At 39.8% G+C, this 21,017-nt stretch overlaps 1 protein-coding gene and 1 pseudogene across 1 annotated transcript; one reads left to right on the plus strand and one right to left on the minus strand.

Annotated features, from left to right (window-relative positions):
- On the plus strand, positions 5,009 to 6,173 carry LOC109231819 (annotated as a pseudogene).
- Positions 6,918 to 20,111, minus strand: LOC109231567. The gene is made up of 3 exons (XM_019397226.1): positions 19,930 to 20,111; positions 9,681 to 9,783; positions 6,918 to 7,220 (listed from the first exon to the last, which is right to left on the minus strand). Exons 1-3 carry the CDS (start codon positions 20,109 to 20,111, stop codon positions 6,918 to 6,920), a joined length of 588 nt encoding a protein of 195 aa, XP_019252771.1.

The raw sequence follows: 21,017 nt of genomic DNA on the forward strand, positions 1-21,017 counted from the left end.
CTTCAGAAGCTCAAGACTGCATTGACTATAATCCCAGTATTGGTGTTACCTATAAGTTTAGGATCTTACACCATGTATTATGATGCGTCGCGTATTAGGCTTGGCGCGGTGTTAATGTAGTACGTAGAGTAATTGCTTACGCGTCTCGACAGTTGAAGGTTCATGAGATGAATTACCTAGTGAGTGACTTAGAGTTGGTAGCTATTGTGCACACATTGAATATTTGGAGGCACTACCTGTACGGTGTTCATTGTGAGGTCTATACCGGCCATTAGAGTCTCCAGCACCTGTTCACGCAGAAGGATCTTAATTTGCGGTAGCGGAGATGGTTAGAGTTGTTGAAAGACTATGATATCACCGTATTATAACATTTGGGGAAGGCCAATGTGGTGGCCGATGCATTGAGTTGAAAGGCAGAGAGTATGGGCAACTTGGCATATTTATCAATAGCAGAGAGGCCACTAGCCATGGATGTTTAGGCCTTGGTCAATCAGTTTGTGAGACTGGATATTTCGGAGCCTAGCCGGGTTCTTGCTTGTATTGTGTCACAATCATCGTTGATGGAGCGTATCAAGGCTCACCAGTTTGATTATCCTCACTTGTTAGTGTTGAAGGATATTATGCAGCGGGTGGTGCCAAGGAGGTTGTGATTGATGATGATGGTGTTATACGGCTTCAAGGCCGGATTTGTGTTCCAAATGTGGATTGGTTGAGAGATTTAATCCTTGATGAGGATCATAACTCGTGCTATTCCATTCACCCATGTGTCATGAAGATGTATCGTAACTTGAAACAGCATTACTGGTGGCGAGAATGAAGAAAGATATCATTTCTTATGTCTCTCGGTGTTTGAATTGTCAATAGGTGAAGTATGAGCATCAGAAACCGGGAGGGTTGATTTATAGATTGGAGATACCGGAGTGGAAGTGGGAGCGCATCACTAAGGATTTTTTGGTTGGCTTACCACGGACCTTGAAGAAATATCATGCAGTTTGGGTTATTGTAGACCGGTTGACTAAGTCTGCACACTTCATTCCGGTGGTGACTTCCTATTCAGTAGAGCGGTTGGCTTAGATCTATATCCGGGAGATTATCTGCTTGCACGGCATACCTATTTCCATTATTTCTGACTGAGGCACATAATTCACATCACAGTTTTGGAGAGTAGTGCAGCAAGACTTGGGCACACGGGTTGAGTTGAGTACAACATTCCATCCTCAGACAAACGGACAGTCCGAGCGTACCATTCAAGTCCTGGAGGATATGCTACGTGACAGTATTATGGATTTCGAAGGTTCATGGGATCATTTTCTTCCCTTAGCAGAGTTCGCCTATAACAATAGCTTCTAGTTGAGTATCCAGATGGCTCCTTATGAGGCCTTATATGGGAGGAGATCTCCGGTTGGTTGGTTTGAGACTGGGGAGGCTAAGTTATTGGCCACTGATTTAATCCGTGATGCCTTAGAGAACGTAAAGTTGATCCAGGAGCGGCTTCGAACGACACAATCCGGATAGAAGAGTTGTGCTGATAGGAAGGTTCATGATGTTGCATATATGGTAGTTGAGATGTTTTTGCTTAGAGATTCGCCCATGAAATATTTGATGAGGTTCGGGAAGAAGAGCAAGTTGAGCCCTTAGTATATTGGGCCTTTGAAGGTGCTTGAGAGGATTGAAGAGGTTGCCTACATACTTGCCTTGCCACCTAGTCTAGCGCGTGTTCACCAAGTTTTTCATGTTTCTATGCTTCGTAAGTATTATGGTAATCACTCACATGTTTTGAATTTCAGCACGGTTCAGTTAGATGGGGACTTGACTTATGATATGGAGTCGGTGGCCATTTTGGACCGACAGATTTGGAAGTTGAGGTCAAAGAACATAGCGTCAGTAAAGGACAACGGAGAGGTCAATCGATAGAGGAGGCTACATGGGAGACCGAGCAAGAGATGCGGAGTAGCTATCCACACCTATTTAAGACTCCAGGTATGAGTCTAGACCCGTTAGAGGATGAAAGTCTGCTTAAGAGGGGGAGAATATAACCAACCGGCAGGTTGTTTTGTGTATTGTAGCGTTTTCCCCCTAATTATTGCCTCTTCTATGTTTGTTTTTGGTTTTGTGACTTGCCGGGGTGGTTGGTTTGGGTTCGGGGATGTTCTGGAGTAAATTGAAACACTTAGTCCCAAGGTTGGAAGCTTAAGTGGAAGAGTTGATTGGAGTTTGACTTTTGTGTAGACGACTCCGGAATGGAGTTTTGATGGCTTCGATAGCGTTGTATGGTAATTTCAGACTTAGGCGTATGTCCTGATATTGATTTGGAGGTCCATAGGTTGGTTTGAGGCTTTATGGCAAAAGTCGGAAAGTTGGAGGTTTGGAAGGTTGGGAAGTTTGACCGAGAGTTGACTTTGTCGATATCGAGTGTGGATTTCGGTTCCCTGGAGTTGGGATAGATTCGTTATGCCATTTTTGACTTGGGTGCAAAATTTGAGCTCATTCAGAATTGGTTTGATATGATTCGGCAATAGTTTTAGAAGTTGGAAGTTCATTTGTTCATTAGTCTCGAATCGATGAGTGATTCACATTTTGGTGTTGTTTGATGTGATTTGAGACTTCGAGCGAGTTTGTATTGTGTTTAGGGACTTGTTGGTTTGTTGGATGGGGTTCTGGGGACTCGGGTATGATTCGGATGAATGACGGAACATGTTTGCACTTAGGGATATGGCTGAAATTTCTTGTACCTGATGCACCTATGATGGTTTTGCCGCAAGTGCGAGGCCGCAGAAGCGGTAGGTTGAACGCAGATGCCAAGGAAATCTTGAAGCATGGACATCACAGATTCGTGAATGTTTCCGCATAAGCAAAGTCGCTTCTACGATGAGGGAAGTGCAAAAGCGGAGGGACCGCAGGTGCAGAAGATTCTCTGCAGAAGCAGATGCGTAAATGCGGGAGCCTGACCGTAGAAGTGGTAGGTCGGGATTTAAGTGAATTATGCGGATGCACAATTTTTACCGCAGAAGCGGACTTATGGAGCGCAAAAGCGGGATAAATGGGCAGGTTATTAAAATCCAAGGATTTGAGGTTTTTCGCATTTGGAGAGTTTTGAAGCTCGACTAAGGGCGATTTTTGAGAGGGTTTTTGCTAAAATTCACTTTTGTTGATAAATACTCCTATTGATTACCCATTGATTATTACACCTAGATTATGTAAATTTGAAGTAAAATTTGGAGATGTTAGACCATGGTATTGGTGAGTGAGATTTGGAGATTTTAGGGTCGATTTGTGGATAGAATAGGATGAAATTAGTATGGTTGAACTCATAATTGAATAGGTGTTCGAATTTATAAATTTTGTCGGGTTCCGGGCTGCGGGTCCGGAGTTGACTTTTTGGGTTGACTTTGCGTATTTGATTCAAGACTTTAGCTTTATCATTTGGAATTGTTTCCTATAGCTATTATTGATGGTATTAAGTTATTTTTGTTAGCTTTGAGCCATCCGGAGCTCGATACGCACAAGGGCTTGTTAGAGGAGTGATTTGGCTTGCCTGAGGTAAATATCTTTCCTAAAATTGGTTAAGGCACTAGTTGCCTAAATTATTTATGATAGTTACGTGCTATAGACGTGCATATGTGTGGGGTTTGAGCCCATAAGCAAGCACCGGGGTATTTATCCATATTCGGAGTAGTACTTAAACTATGATGTGCCTAGAATTGATTGTTAAGCTTTAAGCTATAATGTTTCTCATATTTGTAACCTTGTTGTGAACTAGTTGAGCCATGCTTGAGGTTACATTAATTTCCTGAGTGAACTTGATAATTGTTATTTCTGAGATGAAATTGCTGATTTGAGCTGTGATAGCACAATTTGCCCATGCCTACACTTTAGCATGTCATTTATACCAGTCAAGGAGCATGCGATCTATTATTCATTTCATTCATCACATACATGTATCCGTGTATATTTGCTCCTCTGTGATATGATTGGAATGGATGCATGTGACCACACCGGGCAGATTGTGTTACTATGCCTGTGACCATGCCGGGGGAATTGTGTTGTAGTGCCCATGACCACGCCGGGCGGATTGTATTGTTGTGCATGTGTCCACGCCGGGTGGATTGTACTATTATGCATGTGATCATGTCAGGCGGATTTATGATCTTGAGCCTGTGACCACGCGGGCTGGTAGCACGTTGAATTGGACGTACTTGCATGTGGATATAAATCCATCCCCCTAGGGTAACCTTCTCATGTTTCTCTTTTGATGGTGAACACGTAGATCCATCCCCCAGGGTCACCCCTAAATATAGCTAGGTATGCATCTGTAACGTGAGAGCATCTGCTGAATCACGAAAACTTCTGCAACACTACAAATTTTGAGGAGTTAAGCGATTAGGCTAAAACATAGGAATTTGTGGATTATTTGTTATTTATACAGAGATCGGTAGATACATCCAAATGAGACAGTGGAGTGAGTTGTCAACTGTGGTTTTGTAAAGACTCGTTGGTGATTAATGAAGTCGTTTAATTACAAAAAATAATAATAATAATAATGCAGAAATTAATAATATCGGGATTGTAATACATAAACTACTTTTTATCCTATGCTTAGTATTAAAAATTGAATATATGATGTATAACTTAAGTGCTTGGTTTAAAATGGTATAATATTTTGTTTACAATTATTACCCTGAAATTCTTAATACTCCTTCCGTCTCAAATTAGATGAGGTACTTTTTTTTTTAGTCTGTTTCAAAATAAATGACACATTTGTAAATTTGGAAATAATTCAACTTTAAACTCTTCATTTTACCCATTTTAACCTTAATGAGAAGCGTTTATAACCATACAAATGTCATGGCCCAACAAAACTTTTACCCCTCAAGCTTTTAAGATCACAAGTATCAAAAGTCTTTTTTTTTCTTTAAATTCCCTGCCGAGTCAAACTAGGAAGGGAGTATAATATTTCTCGTTGACAACAATGTAATTTTCAGTATAAGGCCTTCTCAGTTCATTGGAGTTGGAAAATAGTACGGCAATTCCCATATACTGTTATTGTTACAAAGGATTGACCGAATACAAATTTCTATAACATGAATCCATGATTATCATTCTAGTACCTCAAAAGTTCCTGTATTTCCTATATTGTCCTTCATCTCTAGTTCTCTACCCTAAATATTTTAATAAACAGACAATCCAGCAAAAGAACATACATAAAAGTTTTAATTCTTTTTATTTTTTCGATTTTCTCAAAATATGAACAGAGGAACCAACATTCTTGGCGTTGGGTTGACCATTTTAGACTACACACCAAATATGCAGCAAAGTCATCACTATCATCTCTATACTTCCAAGTTGGCCATTAAATGACTTTTTCTCCATTTTCAAACCACGCTATTTAATGCAGCATCTAAGTCACCCACCGACTTTTCTTCCTTCTCTTAATCTAAAATGAACTTTTTAACTCTACCCTTCCTCTTCTCCCAATGTCCACCGTTTCCTCCTCCATCTACGGCGGCCCACCACCACCTCCTCTTCCTCAAACCACCACCAATACCCTTATCCAAGACCTCAACAAAATCGGCTTGGGCTACGCAATTGCAATTGCCCTAGGCTTCCTCCTCTCCACTTTCCTCCTTTCCTCTTACCTCTGCTGTCGCTCTACCGCCGCCGATCGCCGCCGTCAAGCCCAAGCCCATGCCCGAAATGGGAATACCGAAAATAACGGAATATATCTCCCCCGCGTAATTTTTGTTGCTGATGAAGAAGAAAACGACGACGTTTTATCCCAAAATACTGTTTTAGGCCTTGATCAAGCCGTAATTAACTCGTACCCTAAATTAGTTTACTCCAAACGAAATGGAAGTGGAAATGATGTCGTATGCGCAATTTGTTTGAGCGAGTACAATGATTCGGAGATCTTAAGGATGTTACCAGACTGTAAGCATTATTTTCATGTTATATGTGTACACGCGTGGCTGAAGTTGAACGCGTCGTGCCCAGTTTGCGGAACTCTCCATTACCCACGCCGTTATCTACACCGTTGTCGGAGGTGGTCCCACTTTCTCAGTATTCCGACGGTCGAAGGAGGCATTGATGACTAATGGATGACGCGGTAGAATTATGGAATTCTGGTAGTTTGGAAGTGTGAATAAGTTTGTTTTCCAAGTGTACGGCGCTTGGAATTTACTGCTAAATGCTGATAGTGCCTTTTTTTGTATTAAGTGAGAGGAATTCTTTTTCAAAGCTTTACTTCTTGTATTGACTATTGATTTTTTCGCTAGTTGCGGAATCTACACTAGGTACTAAAGATGATCATCAACTGTGAAAAAACACCTACGCTCTCTCCGGAGGTGGATTTAGGATTTGAAGGTGGTGGATGCCATAATTTTCTTTATTATATACATTATAAAGACTAATAAAAAATTTGTTAGGGACCTTTATTCGAATTTTTTGAGTTTATTCGGGTCAACCTAATAGGCATTTTTTATTTGTAATAAAAAATATATTTTAGATATAAAAAATAAAAGTAATTAGCATTTTAAATAAGGAATCACACCTTTTTTTCGGAACTAAACTTTTTGAATTAATTACGTTTGAAAACTGTACAAAACCATAGCTAACCAAACACAATTAGCTATCTAAAATCTAGCAAATCAGTAACTCTCTACTCTATACAAGTCATTTCGCAACTGAAAATTAGAACTGGAAACTAAAACATAAAACTTTGTAGCAAAATCATGACTCTTGGGGCTGCTCTTACATGACAGATGTAAGCGACTTCACGCGCAATCATTTCCCAGCTCCGATACTTCTTTTCAAAAATTCTATAGTTCCTTTCCATCCATATAGCATATATACACTCAGCATATACCATTCTGAAAATTTGGGCTTGCTGTTGATTTCCCTTTGGCTTTTTGAATAGCCCATTATGAGTGCTGGTTCCATGTCTGCACTTGTATTCCTTTTGTTGGTAGCCGTTGTAGCCATTGCTGCATTTTTCTCCATATAGCTTTAGTAAATTCATATTCAGCAAAAAGATTTTCTCTTGTTTCCGGTTGTTTCTGGCATAGTGTGCATGTAGTGTCCACTGCTAATCCCCAGTTCACTAGTCGATCTGTTGTAGCTAGTCTCCTATGTAGTTGTAGCCACATTGTAAAACCTGCTTTAGGTCTGGCATCATTCTTAAACATAAGACACTTCCAAGGCACTGGCAACATTGTAGGGAGAAGCTGTTGATAGATTGTAACAACGCAAGTAAAAGTAACATTTTTACTAGGAAATTATATCTTTTTCTGTATATTAAAAATAAATTTACACAAGTAAGATAACACCTTCAATATGAGAATTACATCAATCAGGATAAGAAAATTTTAAAAAAATATCTTCAACAGATAAATTATACCTCATACGTGTAAAATTAAATTAACTACAAGTTCCCAAAAATCAATCTCATAAATCTCATATTTTTTATGAAATGCATAAGAAATTTTCATCATAATTTAATAGTAAAGAGATTCAAATTATATTTAATAATCATAGAATAACACAAATTTTTATGATATTAAGAGAATTTTTTTTGATCTCAATCCAAAATTCTCATTAAAGACCCAAATTTTTCGGATTTGAAAGAAGAAAACTCATAAATTTAAGATTAAGTATTTATTTTATATAATTTTAAAATTTAGAGCCTCTTTTTCTAGTATTCTTTCGGGAGACCACATATAAAAATAGCGGAATAGAAAAACGAAAAATATAAAAATAATAAAATGACAAATAAAAAAATGGGGGGTAACCGAAAAGAAAAATCACTGGGACACCATTGTTAGGCAAGCCAACACTAATTAGTTAATAACTTCTTGTTTTAGATATCTCTGAATTTACTTCTTTTATATATTTAAACAATAAGTTTCACTGAATAAATAATAATACCTTTAACTATTTCAAATACTGAATAATCCCATAGACATCCCAGAACCCGGTGTCACAAGTGCATGAGCAATTACTAAGAGAATCGAATAAAGTACAATCACTATCCGGAATACAAATTGGACAGAAGTAAATACAATACGCTGAAAGAGACTATACTGGCTGTGGGTCCCCTCGAGAAATGCAGCTCACCTAGTCTCCGTATCATCCATGCTGCTATACCCAGTAGGCCGCTAGAAATACCTGTACCTGTGCAACAAAATGCACAGCAAGCGTAGCATGAGTACGAACACAACATGTACTCAGTAAGTATCCCGCCTAATCTCGAAGAAGTAGAGACGAGAGGTCGACTTCGATACTTACTAGTGGTACAATAATGATAAATCGATAATGTAACAAATTGAGGATTTATACAAGTACGATTGTAATTCAATAAAGTGAAGCAAGTAAGCAATTCTTTCTTTTATAAGAAAAATCTCAAATCCCTTTTCATCATTTATACATTTATTCTCAAATCGGGATGGAACAATATCACTTCGATAGATTTCAAGGCGAGCAATACAAGCATGCACAAATCATGCCGAGGACATACGGTCCGATTCAACAATATTTAAACTATGCACTGCCAGAGGGTCGAATGGCGTGAACCATAGATGCATCTATTACCCCGCTCGCGAATCGTACGTGCGACGCGGTCAAATACAAATAAACAATCACCCTGCTCGCGAATCACACATGCGACGCAGGTACACATAGAAACACATATTCAAACAGTCAATCGAGACTTCATCTGGGAACAATTGTTCAAGGAGGTGTCCATTTCTCTTTTACAAGTCATGAAAATGAAGTTTAACTCTTTTAGAAAATCATATGCCACTTCGATATGATTTGAGCAAATTAATCCATCAATAAAGTTACAATTATTACAAGCAAGCATGCTTTTGGGTCCTAGACTACCCGGACATAGGCATAATAGTAGCTACGCACGGACTCTCGTCACCTCGTGCGTACGTAGCCCCCACAAATAGTAACACATATGTTCAATTAATTCACCTATGGGGACAATTCCCTCTTACAAGGTTAGAAAGGAGACTCACCTAGCTCCGAAGTTCCATAACCGATATTCCACGCCCTTCCGAAGACTTAAATTGATGTACAACGCTCCAAAATTAGCCAATAATTATGCAAATCCATTAATATAGGTTCATTTACTCATAATAATCCTATTTATAACAACTCCTAACCCCGACCGAAAAGTTGCAAAAATGCCCCTGGGCCCACGTGCCCGAATTCCGAAATTTTTCGAAGATAAAGGTTACCCATAACTTTACGAATTCAAATATATGATCTCTTTCAATTTCATGCCCAAATTCGTGGTTAAAATCCAAATTACACATTCTAGGTCTTTCTTCAAAAAAAATCCCAAATTTCTACTAATTTCCTTGACCAAATCCACATACAAACCTTGTATTTAGCTTGTAATGAGTAGGAACAACTTACCTTGACATGGATGATGAAAATCCCCACTTGAAGCTCTCCAATAATCGAACCCCATGAAAGATTTGAGATAAAAATGAGCCAAAACCCGTTTTAAAACACTTCACTGCCCAGGCGATCCTTCTATGCGATCGCATTCCTCCGACCGCGATCGCATAAGCCAAATCCCAGCGGCCTCCAAAACACACTATGCGATCGCACACTCCTCCCCGCGATCGTATAAGCCAAAAATCCAGCAGCCCCTAAAATGCGCTATGCGATTGCACTTCTCTCCATGCATTCGCATAAGCCAAAACAGCAGCCTCCAAATTTTGCACTATGCGATCGCACTCCTCTCCATGCGACTGCATAGAGTAAAAATCTGTTGCACTAACACCAGAAAACCAGCAATCACCCACAAGGCTAAAAATACCCGTTGAGCATCCGAAACACACCCGAGGCCTCCTGACCTCAACCAAACCTACCAACCAGTCCTAATACCTCATTCAAACTTAGTCGAGCCTTGAAATCACATCAAATAACATCGAAATCACGAATCGCAACTCGATTCAAGCTTAATGAACTTAGAAATTCCAAACTTCTGCATTCGATGCCGAAACCTATCAAATCACGTCCGATTGACCTCAAATTTTGCACACAAGTCACATTCAACATTACGGACCTAGCACAACTTCCGGAATCGGAATCCGACCCCGATATCAAAAAGTCCACTTCCGGTCAAACTTCTCAAAAACCTTTAAATTTCTATCTTTAGCCAAATGACTCCAAAACGACCTACAGACCTCCGAATTCACTTCCGATCGCGCTCCCAATACCAGAATCACCATACGGAGCCATTCCCAGGCTCGGAATCCCAAACGGACATTGATAACACTGAAATGCACTTCAACCCAAACTTATGAAATTCCTCCAAAATGCTAACTTCCATAATAGGTGTCAAAACGTTCCCGGGTCTTCCAAAACCCGATCCGGACATACACCCAAGTCCGAAATCATTGTACGAACCTGCTGGAACCTTTGAATCCCGATTCCGAGGTCGTTTACTCAAAAATCCAATCTTAGTCGATTCTTTCAACTTAAAGCTTCCGAAATGAGAATTCTCTTTCCAAATCAACTCCGAACTTCCCGGAATTCAGTTCCGAACATGCGTACAAGTCATAATACCTGAAATGAAGCTGCTCATGGCCTCAAACTGCTGAACGATGCGCTAGAGCTCAAAACGACCGGTCGGGTCGTTACATTCTCTCCCACTTAAACATACGTTCGTCCTCGAACGTGCTGAGAACTGCACCGGAGTTGTCCGAAATCACTGTTTAACACCTTGAGCACCTACCCGTGCTACCACAGCTCAGTTGAGCACATTAACTCGATCAAATCTAAAGATATTCTCTTTTATTCAAACAAATAAGCTTAGAACACAATCCCAACATCTGGAATTCTCCGCCAGGCCTTCTTCCAACATATGAATAGCGTAGCAATCACTACACGAGGTACCAGAACATGACTGCATACCTTTGCTGAATTCTCACCATGCACCACATCATTCACACGACCATAATAACATTCTCTGATCATAATAACCAGCATTCCCTGAATCTAATGCTCACAACACACCTCATGATATATATAAGTCTTGTTCCAATTCTCGCAACACCGCCACGACAGAAGAGATGTGTAGAAATCCATAACCAACTGCCAAGTCAAAAAAATCATTGAGGCTACACTCCTGACAAGAACATTACCCCATTTGGAACCAAATAATGATCTTTGCTCTTTAATATACTTCATACAATCCGATTGCACTGATCCTAGATCCAATAACCTTGTCTCACCCAGTACAAACTGCTCAGGCAACAAGCCACCCAGACATGACTAAAAGTCTCATATGATGCCACAATGTGCCAATAGGCTACCAACTCGAACGTGATACATAAGAAAGACGAACTCTGGAAGGGACTACTCCACTCACGCAGCTAATATGAACTTTCCTCAGAAAATGGAAACAAAACACATAGAATAGAATATAAGGGACTGTAATCATCATCACACTGTTGCGGCGTGCAACCCGATCCAAACAACATACCTATGGTGGCGTGCCACCCGATCCACACATGAAATTCACATAAGGAGATACACATTGAGCTAAATTGCTCATTACAACACAATACCAAATATCGGCCACAAGCATGCTAAGTGCATATTACCATCCCTGAGGGGACATATAGCGCCATAAGCTAACAAACTCAAGCACAACTGAGGTGCGATAAATGTTTTGAAACTAAAGAGCCATCCTGTTCACATAACACTATCGCCACGCGGAACCTCAACACATAAGAAATTTATCAAGCCGTTTCGCAACTCACACGGCACAATATAGCATTACATGAAATAGCCGACGATGAAATAACATCCAACGCCGGAATACTCCTCCATAAGGAGAGCTATGCTGAAATGAACACATTCGGCCAGATATAGAGCCCATATTCATATTTAAATCCATCCACAGACCTCAAGCCGATTCTGATCGTACCGAACTAGGCCAATAATCTTTTCTGGGTTCATAATAACCCATTTTTCCCATAACACACAAGAATAACCATCATAACCGAAGTAATCCTCCACGGTCCACCACCCAATAAACCGAGTGCCCTCCAGACATAAATTCTCAAATTAACTATATCACCACAATCTTCATACTTGGTTTCATCCCCCAATCAATCAAGTGACTACATGCCACACTTATACAATCTTCCCGTGGGACACGCTCCCACGATCTTCCGTAACAGATAACAAGCCTGCACATCCATGCTACCGGCCGCACTAATGCTGAAAAGCGATCAAAATCCATAACCAGGATGCAAAGCCTCTCTCACAAAACACCGATCCCGGGTGACGCTAAAGACAATGACAGCTTACTCTAATCATTCAAAAAACCCTTTCATGCTCGTCCGAGCTCGTGACATCCCTGTCAACACCAAGTCGCAACCTTGATCCCCACTTTCAAATTTCATACCGCTCATTGCACCTAACAAGCCAGCATGCGATAGTACAAGAATTTCATCACAACTCCTGAACCACTAAAATGGCAAACACTTCCTCACATGGAAACTTTTTACTTAACTCAATCCAAGAGAACCATAGCAACACACGAGTGAATTCTTACAACCGTAGAAGGTGCAATTCTTCAAGTGGTGGCCTAAGCCACCATAGCTCTTTTCGGGATCCGCCTACACATAGCAGGCCATAATACTAGAATACTTCCGAATAAAATCAATTACGGTGGCCGACAAGCCTCACACGTATCGCCACAAATCACCTACATAACTTGATCACGCTGAAGGAATTGATCACTACCACCAGTATGCCAATTCAACCATGGCTAACCAATCCAACCTCTTCCAATTTATCCTTAATTGTCTTAGAATAATAATACTTCATTCAACACATAATGCACTCAACTCGAGTGGCCTTGTAACACGAGACCATGCTGTCTCAAATCCCACGAACCATCTCATACCTTCCTTGTGCGCATGTTCGCATCTCGACTGGTACATCTATTCTGATAATTCCTCTACGAATCCGAAGTCTTTTTCTCCTTTTTTCCTCCCAATGCTACACTGCAAGTCAAAACATCATAGAACATCTTGAGCCTCTTATCATAAGCTGCTTCACAAGCCCAATTCCTAAACACATTGCGTGCTTGAATCCTTAGGCACTGCATTTTTAACCTTTGAATTCACTAGGACCGTTATTGAGAGTCACCCACTCTGACGTGGTCCCGAAAATAATCAACTGCAAGGCTCCGCTAGCCCATGACCACCCTCTCAAAGAAGCACCCGGCCGAAGCACTTTCCTTACAACTCACTTCTACGCGAAGCATAATTCCTGAGTCTTCCCAAAGTTCGAACATGAATCGATGATGCCCATTATACAACACATTCTTCAATCCCTTTGCTCAAATTACTACTGATGTTCTCTTCCCTTAATTGAAACAACTTACCAATACGCCGATAACCCGAACTTCACAAGAAGATAATCATACAACCCAATCGTAGACGGTGGGACTCTCCCACATAGCTTGAAGCCACCATTACACAACTCTGGAATCCAACAAGATTCTTTCTTCATATTAAGCAGCTCCTTTCCATCATATCAAATCTCCCGCTGTTATGCTAGCCAATATCTCAAATTAAGTTCATAGACCCAATCACCGTCCACTAAAATTCTTCAAACCACTCCAAGCTTTTCTCAAGGGTGTAATTATTCCGCCACTGAACCCACGTGCTACTCTGCCACTCTCCCACTTTGGCCTTCTAGAAATTTAACCACCGCATGACACCTTCCACATGTCCTTCATCACCTTTGCTGCTCAGCTGATGCCTTAGATCAAAATCTAACTTAGTGGCACTCGAACCAACATGCCGCTACTAATTTTTAAACCTTTCCGAAGGTCATCTTTCTCGAGCCGTCAGCATTAGAAATACGCCTTCAATTCTGAACCACCGCACCCCGCGATCTCTGACAGCCGCTTCTCCAATACTATTTTGTAATATCCTTCCCCAAGGGTGAATTGTAGAAGGTCTTAACACAAGCGAACTTAGTACATTCAACAAAGACAACGGTACCTCATCACAGATGAAAATTCCACCACGCTCATAAATACCAAGCCATGTTACTCCCTCAACCCAAATCTGAACATTCTTAGCCCGATTGCCTTTCCCCCGCCGGGAATAAAATACCGAATATCTAAATCATGCACTGATTAAACCTCCCTTCAAGTCATTCACTACCCCAACACGTAGGCAAGCATCCTACCGTCACATCAATACTACGCGACAATCGTTCATAAGCATCATGGCAACTTGTGCCTAGCCTCAGAGCTCTCAGAAGTACGACTACTGAGCTAAAACGGCAGAATATCCTTCCACAAAGCGACGACAATAGTCAAATCAACCCCGTCGGGAGAAGCATCTCGTACCACCTCTGTAGTACCTGTAAAATTTCTCAATTCTTTATTTATAATAAGCGCTCCACGTCGCATAAGATTGAGTAGGAAGGAAATAAAGGCATAAACCTCAAAGGAATCAAACCGCACGATAAGGAATCAAGAAGGGAAGTACTCCTAACAGCCCTGTAGCCTCCCGAAGATAAGTACAGATGTCTCTGTACCGATCGACGAGACTCTACTAGACTAGCTCATGACTCGTGAGACCTAAGAGAACCTAGTACTCTGATACCATGTTGTCACGACCCAAAAATCCACTAAGGGTCGTGATGGTGCCGGACACCATTGTTAGGCAAGCCAACACTAATTAGTTAATAACTTCTTGTTTTAGATATCTCTGAATTTACATCTTTTATATATTTAAACAATAAAGAATAAGTTCCACTGAATAAATAATAATATCTTTAACAATTTCAAATACTGGATAATCCCATAGACATCCCAGAACCCGATGTCACAAGTGCATGAGCAATTACTAAGAGAATCGAATAAAGTACAATCACCGTCCGGAATACAAATTGGACAGAAGTAAATACAATACGCTGAAAGAGACTATACTGGCTGCGGGTCTCCTCGACAAATGCAGCTCACCTAGTCTCTGTATCATCCATGCTGCTATGCCCAGTAGGCCGCTAGAAATACTTGTACTTGTGCAATAAAATGCACAGCAAGCATAGCATGAGTACGAAAACAACGTGTACTCAGTAAGTGTCCCGCCTAATCTCGAAGAAGTAGAGACGAGAGGTCGACTTCGACACTTACTAGTGGTCCAATAATGATAAATCGATAATGTAACAAATTGAGGATTTATACAAGTACGATTGTAATTCAGTAAAGTGAAGCAAGTAAGCAATTCTTTCTTTTATAGGGAAAATCTCAAATCCCTTTTCATCATTTATACATTTATTCTCAAACCGGGAAGGAACAATATCACTTCAATAGATTTCAAGGCAAGCAATACAAGCATGCGTAAATCATGCCGAGGACGTACGGCCCGATTCAACAATACTTAAACTGTGCACTGCCAGAGGGTCGAATGGCGCGAACCATAGATGCATCTATTACCCCGCTCGCGAATCGTACGTGCGACACGGTCAAATACAAATAAACAATCACCTGCTCGCGAATCACACATGCGACGCAGGTACACATAGAAACACACATTCAAACAGTCAATCGAGACTTCATCTAGGAACAATTGTTCAAGGAGGTGTCCATTTCTCTTTTACAAGTCATGAAAATGAAGTTTAACTCTTTTAGAAAATCATTTGCCACTTCGATATGATTTGAGCAAATTAATCCATCAATAAAGTTACAATTATTACAAGCAAGCATGCTTTTGGGTCCTAGACTACGCGGACATAGGCATAATAGTAGCTACGCACGGACTTTCGTGACCTCGTGCGTACGTAGCCCCCACAAATAGTAACACATATGTTCAATTAATTCACCTATGGGGACAATTCCCTCTTACAAGGTTAGAAAGGAGACTCACCTTGCTCCGAAGTTCCATAACCGGCATTCCACATCCTTCCGAAGACTTAAATTGATGCACAACGCTCCAAACTAGCCAATAATTATGCAAATCCATTAATATAGGTTCATTTACTCATAATAATCCAATTTATAACAATTCCTAACCCCGACCAAAAAGTTGCAAAAACGCCCTCGGGCCGACGTGCCCGGATTCCGAAATTTTTCGAAGATAAAGGTTACTCATAACTTTACGAATTCAAATATATGATCTCTTTCAATTTCATGCCCAAATTCGTGGTTAAAATCCAAATTACACATTCTAGGTCTTTCTTCAAAAAAATCCCAAATTTCTACTAATTTCCTTGACCAAATCCACATACAAACCTTGTATTTAGCTTGTAATGAGTAGGAACAACTTACCTTGACATGGATGACGAAAATCCCCACTTGAAGCTCTCCAATAATCGAACCCCATGAAAGATTTGAGATAAAAATGAGCCAAAACCCGTTTTAAAATACTTCACTGCCCAGGCCACCCTTCTATGCGATCGCATTCCTCCGACCGCGATCGCATAAGCCAAATCCCAGCGGCCTCCAAAACGCACTATGCGATCGCACACTCCTCCCCGCGATCGCATTAGCCAAAAATCCAGCAGCCCCTAAAATGCGCTATGCGATCGCACTTCTCTCCATGCATTCGCCTAAGCCAAAACAGCAGCCTCCAAATTTTGCACTATATGATCGCACTCCTCTCCATGCGATTGCATAGAGTAAAAATCTGCTGCACTAACATGAGAAAACCAGCAATCACCCACAAGGCTAAAATGCCTATTGAGCATCCGAAACACACCCGAGGCCCCCGGGACCTTAACCAAACCTTCCAACCAGTCCTAATACCTCATTCAAACTTAGTCGAGCCTTGAAATCACATCAAATAACATCGAAATCACGAATCGCAACTCGATTCAAGCTTAATGAACTTAGAAATTCCAAACTTCTACATTCGATGTCGGAACCTATCAAATCACGTCTGATTGACCTCATATTTTGGACACAAGTCACATTCAACATTACGGACCTACCACAACTTCCGGAATCGGAATCCGGCCCCGATATCGAAAATTCCACTTCCGGTCAAACTTATCAAAAACCTTCAAATTTCTATCTTTAGCCAAATGACTCCAAAACGACCTACAGAGCTCCGAATTTACTTCCGATCGCGCTCCCAATACCAGAATCACCATACGGAGCCACAGGCTCAGAATCCCGAACGGACATTGATAACACTGAAATGCACTTCAACCCAAACTTATGAAATTCCTCCAAAATGCTAACTTCCATAACAGGTGCCGAAACGTTCCCGGGTCTTCCAAAACCCGATCCGGACATACGCCCAAGTCCGAAATCATCGTACGAACCTGCTGAGACCTTCGAATCCCGATTCCGAGGTCGTTTACTCAAAAATCCAATCTTAGTCGATTCTTTCAACTTAAAGCTTCCGAAATGAGAATTCTCTTTCCAAATCAACTCCGAACTTCCCGGAATTCAGTTCCGACCATGCGTACAAGTCATAATACCTGAAATAAAGCTGCTCATGGCCTCAAACTGCTGAACGACGCGCTAGAGCTCAAAACGACCGCTCGAGTCGTTACATAAGAAATTTTTCCCTTTTTTTCGAAACTTTTTTTTTTCGAAATCAGCGTTTGTTCATAATTTTCAATTTTCACTTGAAGATGCATTTTGGAATTTTTCGAAATTTTGAAAAACTCCAAAAATCTATTTTTCAAAATTTTCACGCAGATCACTCAAAAAGCTTCAAAAACAATCCAAAATTATATTCATGTCCAAATACAAATCTAATTTTCAAAATACTATTTTCACTTTTTTTTTGGAATTTTACAATTCTTATGCCCAAACGCCCACTTATAACCAAAATGAGCTCGTATCGCACTACTAGAAATTAGGTAAAAACTGACCAAGACATACCGACCAACGTTGGCCGGTCAACAAAAGCGACCAAAAAACCATCCAACATGGACGGAAACTACAAAAAAAATATTTTACATTTTTTTTTTAAATTACATGCCGACAAAAGTTGGTCGGTATATTGGTCAAAAAGTTGACCGAACTGGTCAGACTTGCTTAGTCAAAGCAACTTTTTGATTACCGACCAACTTTGGTCGGTAATGCAGACCCAATTTTTTAAATTTTAATAATTATATTATTGCTTAAAATGTTTTATAAAATTTAAAGAATTTATATTTAAGATTACCGACCAAAGTTGGTCGGTTATTGTAGGAGAAGCATTTACCGACCAACTTTGATCGCTATATTTTATTTCCTGGAAAATAACCGACCAAAGTTGGTCGGTTAATAGGTCAAACATGGTCAAACTTTTGAATCACTTTAATATTTACTATCTAAATAATATAAATGTAATTCGTTAACACTTTATTTGTAATACAAATAATGAATACACTAACATATACTATAACAAGCTCTATATATATATAGGTATAGCCGCATATATATAAGAACGCGAAGTGCTAGGACCACATGCAGGGTCGAGTTCTTTTGGGGATAGACTTGTGAAGAAGAAATAATCTAATTAGTATATATAATTGATCATCATCAAATATATCTATTTGTAAATTAATTCATCGACTTATAACTTACCTAGATGCATAATCGAGGAATATTAAAAACAAAATGTTTCGACCTATATCATTTAATATTAAAAACAAAATACCTCGACCTATATCGATTTATCTATGTCATGCATTATTAGTGATGAATGAATGAAATATAGAAGAACTAATACTAAACATCTTTGATATGTATGTGTATATCACAAATTAAAGAAACGAAAGAAGTTAATAGCATTAAGTAAACAAGTTAATAGGTCAAACAACTAAACATATTGAAAATAGAATAATATTGGTTTATCAATTGATAAATTTTTCGTACGTAGTAATGAATATGATTGATCATCAATTACAATATAGTGTATGTGTGTTTGTGTGTGTGAAGTTACTCATATACTTAATTATAACGTAGAAAATTAACTTAGATAGATACTATTATAATTTGTCAAAAGTAATTAGTTAATATAATTATTTATAAAGATTATGCTTATAGTTTATGATTATTTATAATAAATATTTATGTGAATAAAATAAATGCTTATAGTTTATAATATTTTTTTTATAGTTTATAATATTTTAAGAAATAAAAACACAAAACAAAAAAAAATATTTTTTTTATATAACCGACCAACTTTGGTCGGTAATTCTAATTTTAGATCTGAAACAGGATTTTTCTCTCATTTCTCTTACTCTCTTCTCAAAATTTTCATACTCCTCTGTAACGACCCGGCCGGTCGTTTAGAGAATTTAAGTTCCGTTCAGCAGCATAAGGTCATGAGAAGCTTCATATTATATGTATCGACTTGCGTGCGTGGTCGAGTTCAGTTAGCGGATGATTCAGAGTCGAATTGGTAAAAGGATTCTAGTTTTGGAAGCTTAAGCGGTGAGAATTTGATCGGAATTTGACTTTTGTGTAAACGGCTCCGAAATGAGTTTTGGATGATGTCAGTAGCTTCGTATGGTGATTTTGGACTTAGGCGTGCGTCCGGATTTGGATTTGGAGGTCCGTTGAATAAATTGGAGCATTTCGGCGAAAATTGGAAAAGTTGAAGTTTGGAAGATGGAGAAGTTTGACCAACAATTGACTTTTGTGATATCCGGGTCAGAATGAGATTCCGAGAATTGGAACAGCTCCGTCATGTCATTTGGGACTTGTCTGCAAAATTTGGCGTCATTCCGGGTTGATTTGACAGGTTTCGACGCGAGTTTTAGAAGTTGAAAGACTTGAAACTTCATAAGTTCGATTCATGGCGCGAGTTGCATTTTCGGCGTTGTTTGATGTGATTTGAGACCTCGAGCTAGGCCTTGTTAGCTTATGTAACTTGTTGGTGTGTTTAGACGAGGTCCCGGGGGCCTCGGGTGTGTTTCGGATGGGCTACGGGCCATTACCTTCTATTTTTGGACTGTTGATATATGTCATTTGGTTTTCTCCTTCGCGTTCGCGTCTGCTCCTCCGTGTTCGCGATGAGTAATTTTGGAGGAGGGAATATTTGTTCTTCGCGTTCGCATTCCTCATTCCGCGATCGCGGAAGCCAACCTTTTCCTTCATCGTGCTGGCGTTCTGCCCACATGTTCGCGTAGTATTGCCCATTCAACTCTTTGCATTTGCGTACTACTTCACGCGTTCGCGAAGGACAGTCATTGGGCCATCAGACTTTTCTTCTCCGCGTTCGTGAACGTGTTGTCGTGTTTGCGAAGCACAACTGGGCAGCTTTCATTTTCCTTCTTCGCGAACGCGATTGTTCTTCCGCGTTCGCGATGCACAAACACCCGGGCAGAATATAAGATCTTCCAATCGAGTGTTAGGCCATTTTTATCATATCTTGACTTGTAGAGCTCGATTTTGAGCGATTCCTTGTGGGGTTTTCAAGCAAATCAATTGGGTAAGTGTTCTTCATCTAGAATTTATTATTTTCCATGATTTAGTTTGTTTTTTGAGTTGAAGAAAATGGAGGTTTTTGAAGAAAATTTTCAAAATGAAAAATCATGATTTGAAGGACGAATTGGTATCGAAAATTGATAATTTTTGTATTGTTGAACTCGTATCGGAATGGGTATTCGGGTTTTGTAAAATTTGTCGGGTTCTGAGGTGCGAGCCCAAGGATTGACTTTTGGACCGATTTTTAGATTTTGATAAAAATTGAGTCTTTATGATCCGGAATGGTTTCTTATGAGTTTTATTTGTTCTTTGAAGTTATTTTGGTTAGATTTGAGTCGTAGGTCATTTCACCCGAGAAGTGCATTTTAGAGTATCAGTTTGTCTTTTTTGAGGTAAGTATCTTGCCTAATCTTGTGTGGGGGATTTCCCTTTATGATTTGAGTCTTCTATGTTGATTGTAGTCCGTGTACGCGAGGTGACGAGTGCGTGCTCGGACTTATTTATGGAAAATCGGCCTTTTAGGGTTCGTAAGTCCTTATATTCACTGAGTATGAAGTTGTTCTTGATATGATTGAGTTTCCTATTTACTAGTTTCACC

The sequence above is a fragment of the Nicotiana attenuata genome, chromosome 8 (genome assembly GCF_001879085.1).
Source record: "Nicotiana attenuata strain UT chromosome 8, NIATTr2, whole genome shotgun sequence".
NCBI lineage: Eukaryota > Viridiplantae > Streptophyta > Magnoliopsida > Solanales > Solanaceae > Nicotiana > Nicotiana attenuata.

Excerpts from the sequence above, each read along its gene's own strand:
- LOC109231567 (XM_019397226.1), bottom strand. The coding sequence starts at position 20,111 with ATGTGGGCAGAACGCCAGCACGATGAAGGAAAAGGTTGGCTTCCGCGA. Across the intron at positions 9,784-19,929 it reads CAACAGTCCAAAAATAGAAG|TGCAACAGATTTTTACTCTA; the intron begins GTAATGGCCCGT and ends TTCTGGTGTTAG. Across the intron at positions 7,221-9,680 it reads ATGCGAATGCATGGAGAGAA|CTTCTCCCTACAATGTTGCC; the intron begins GTGCAATCGCAT and ends ATCTATCAACAG.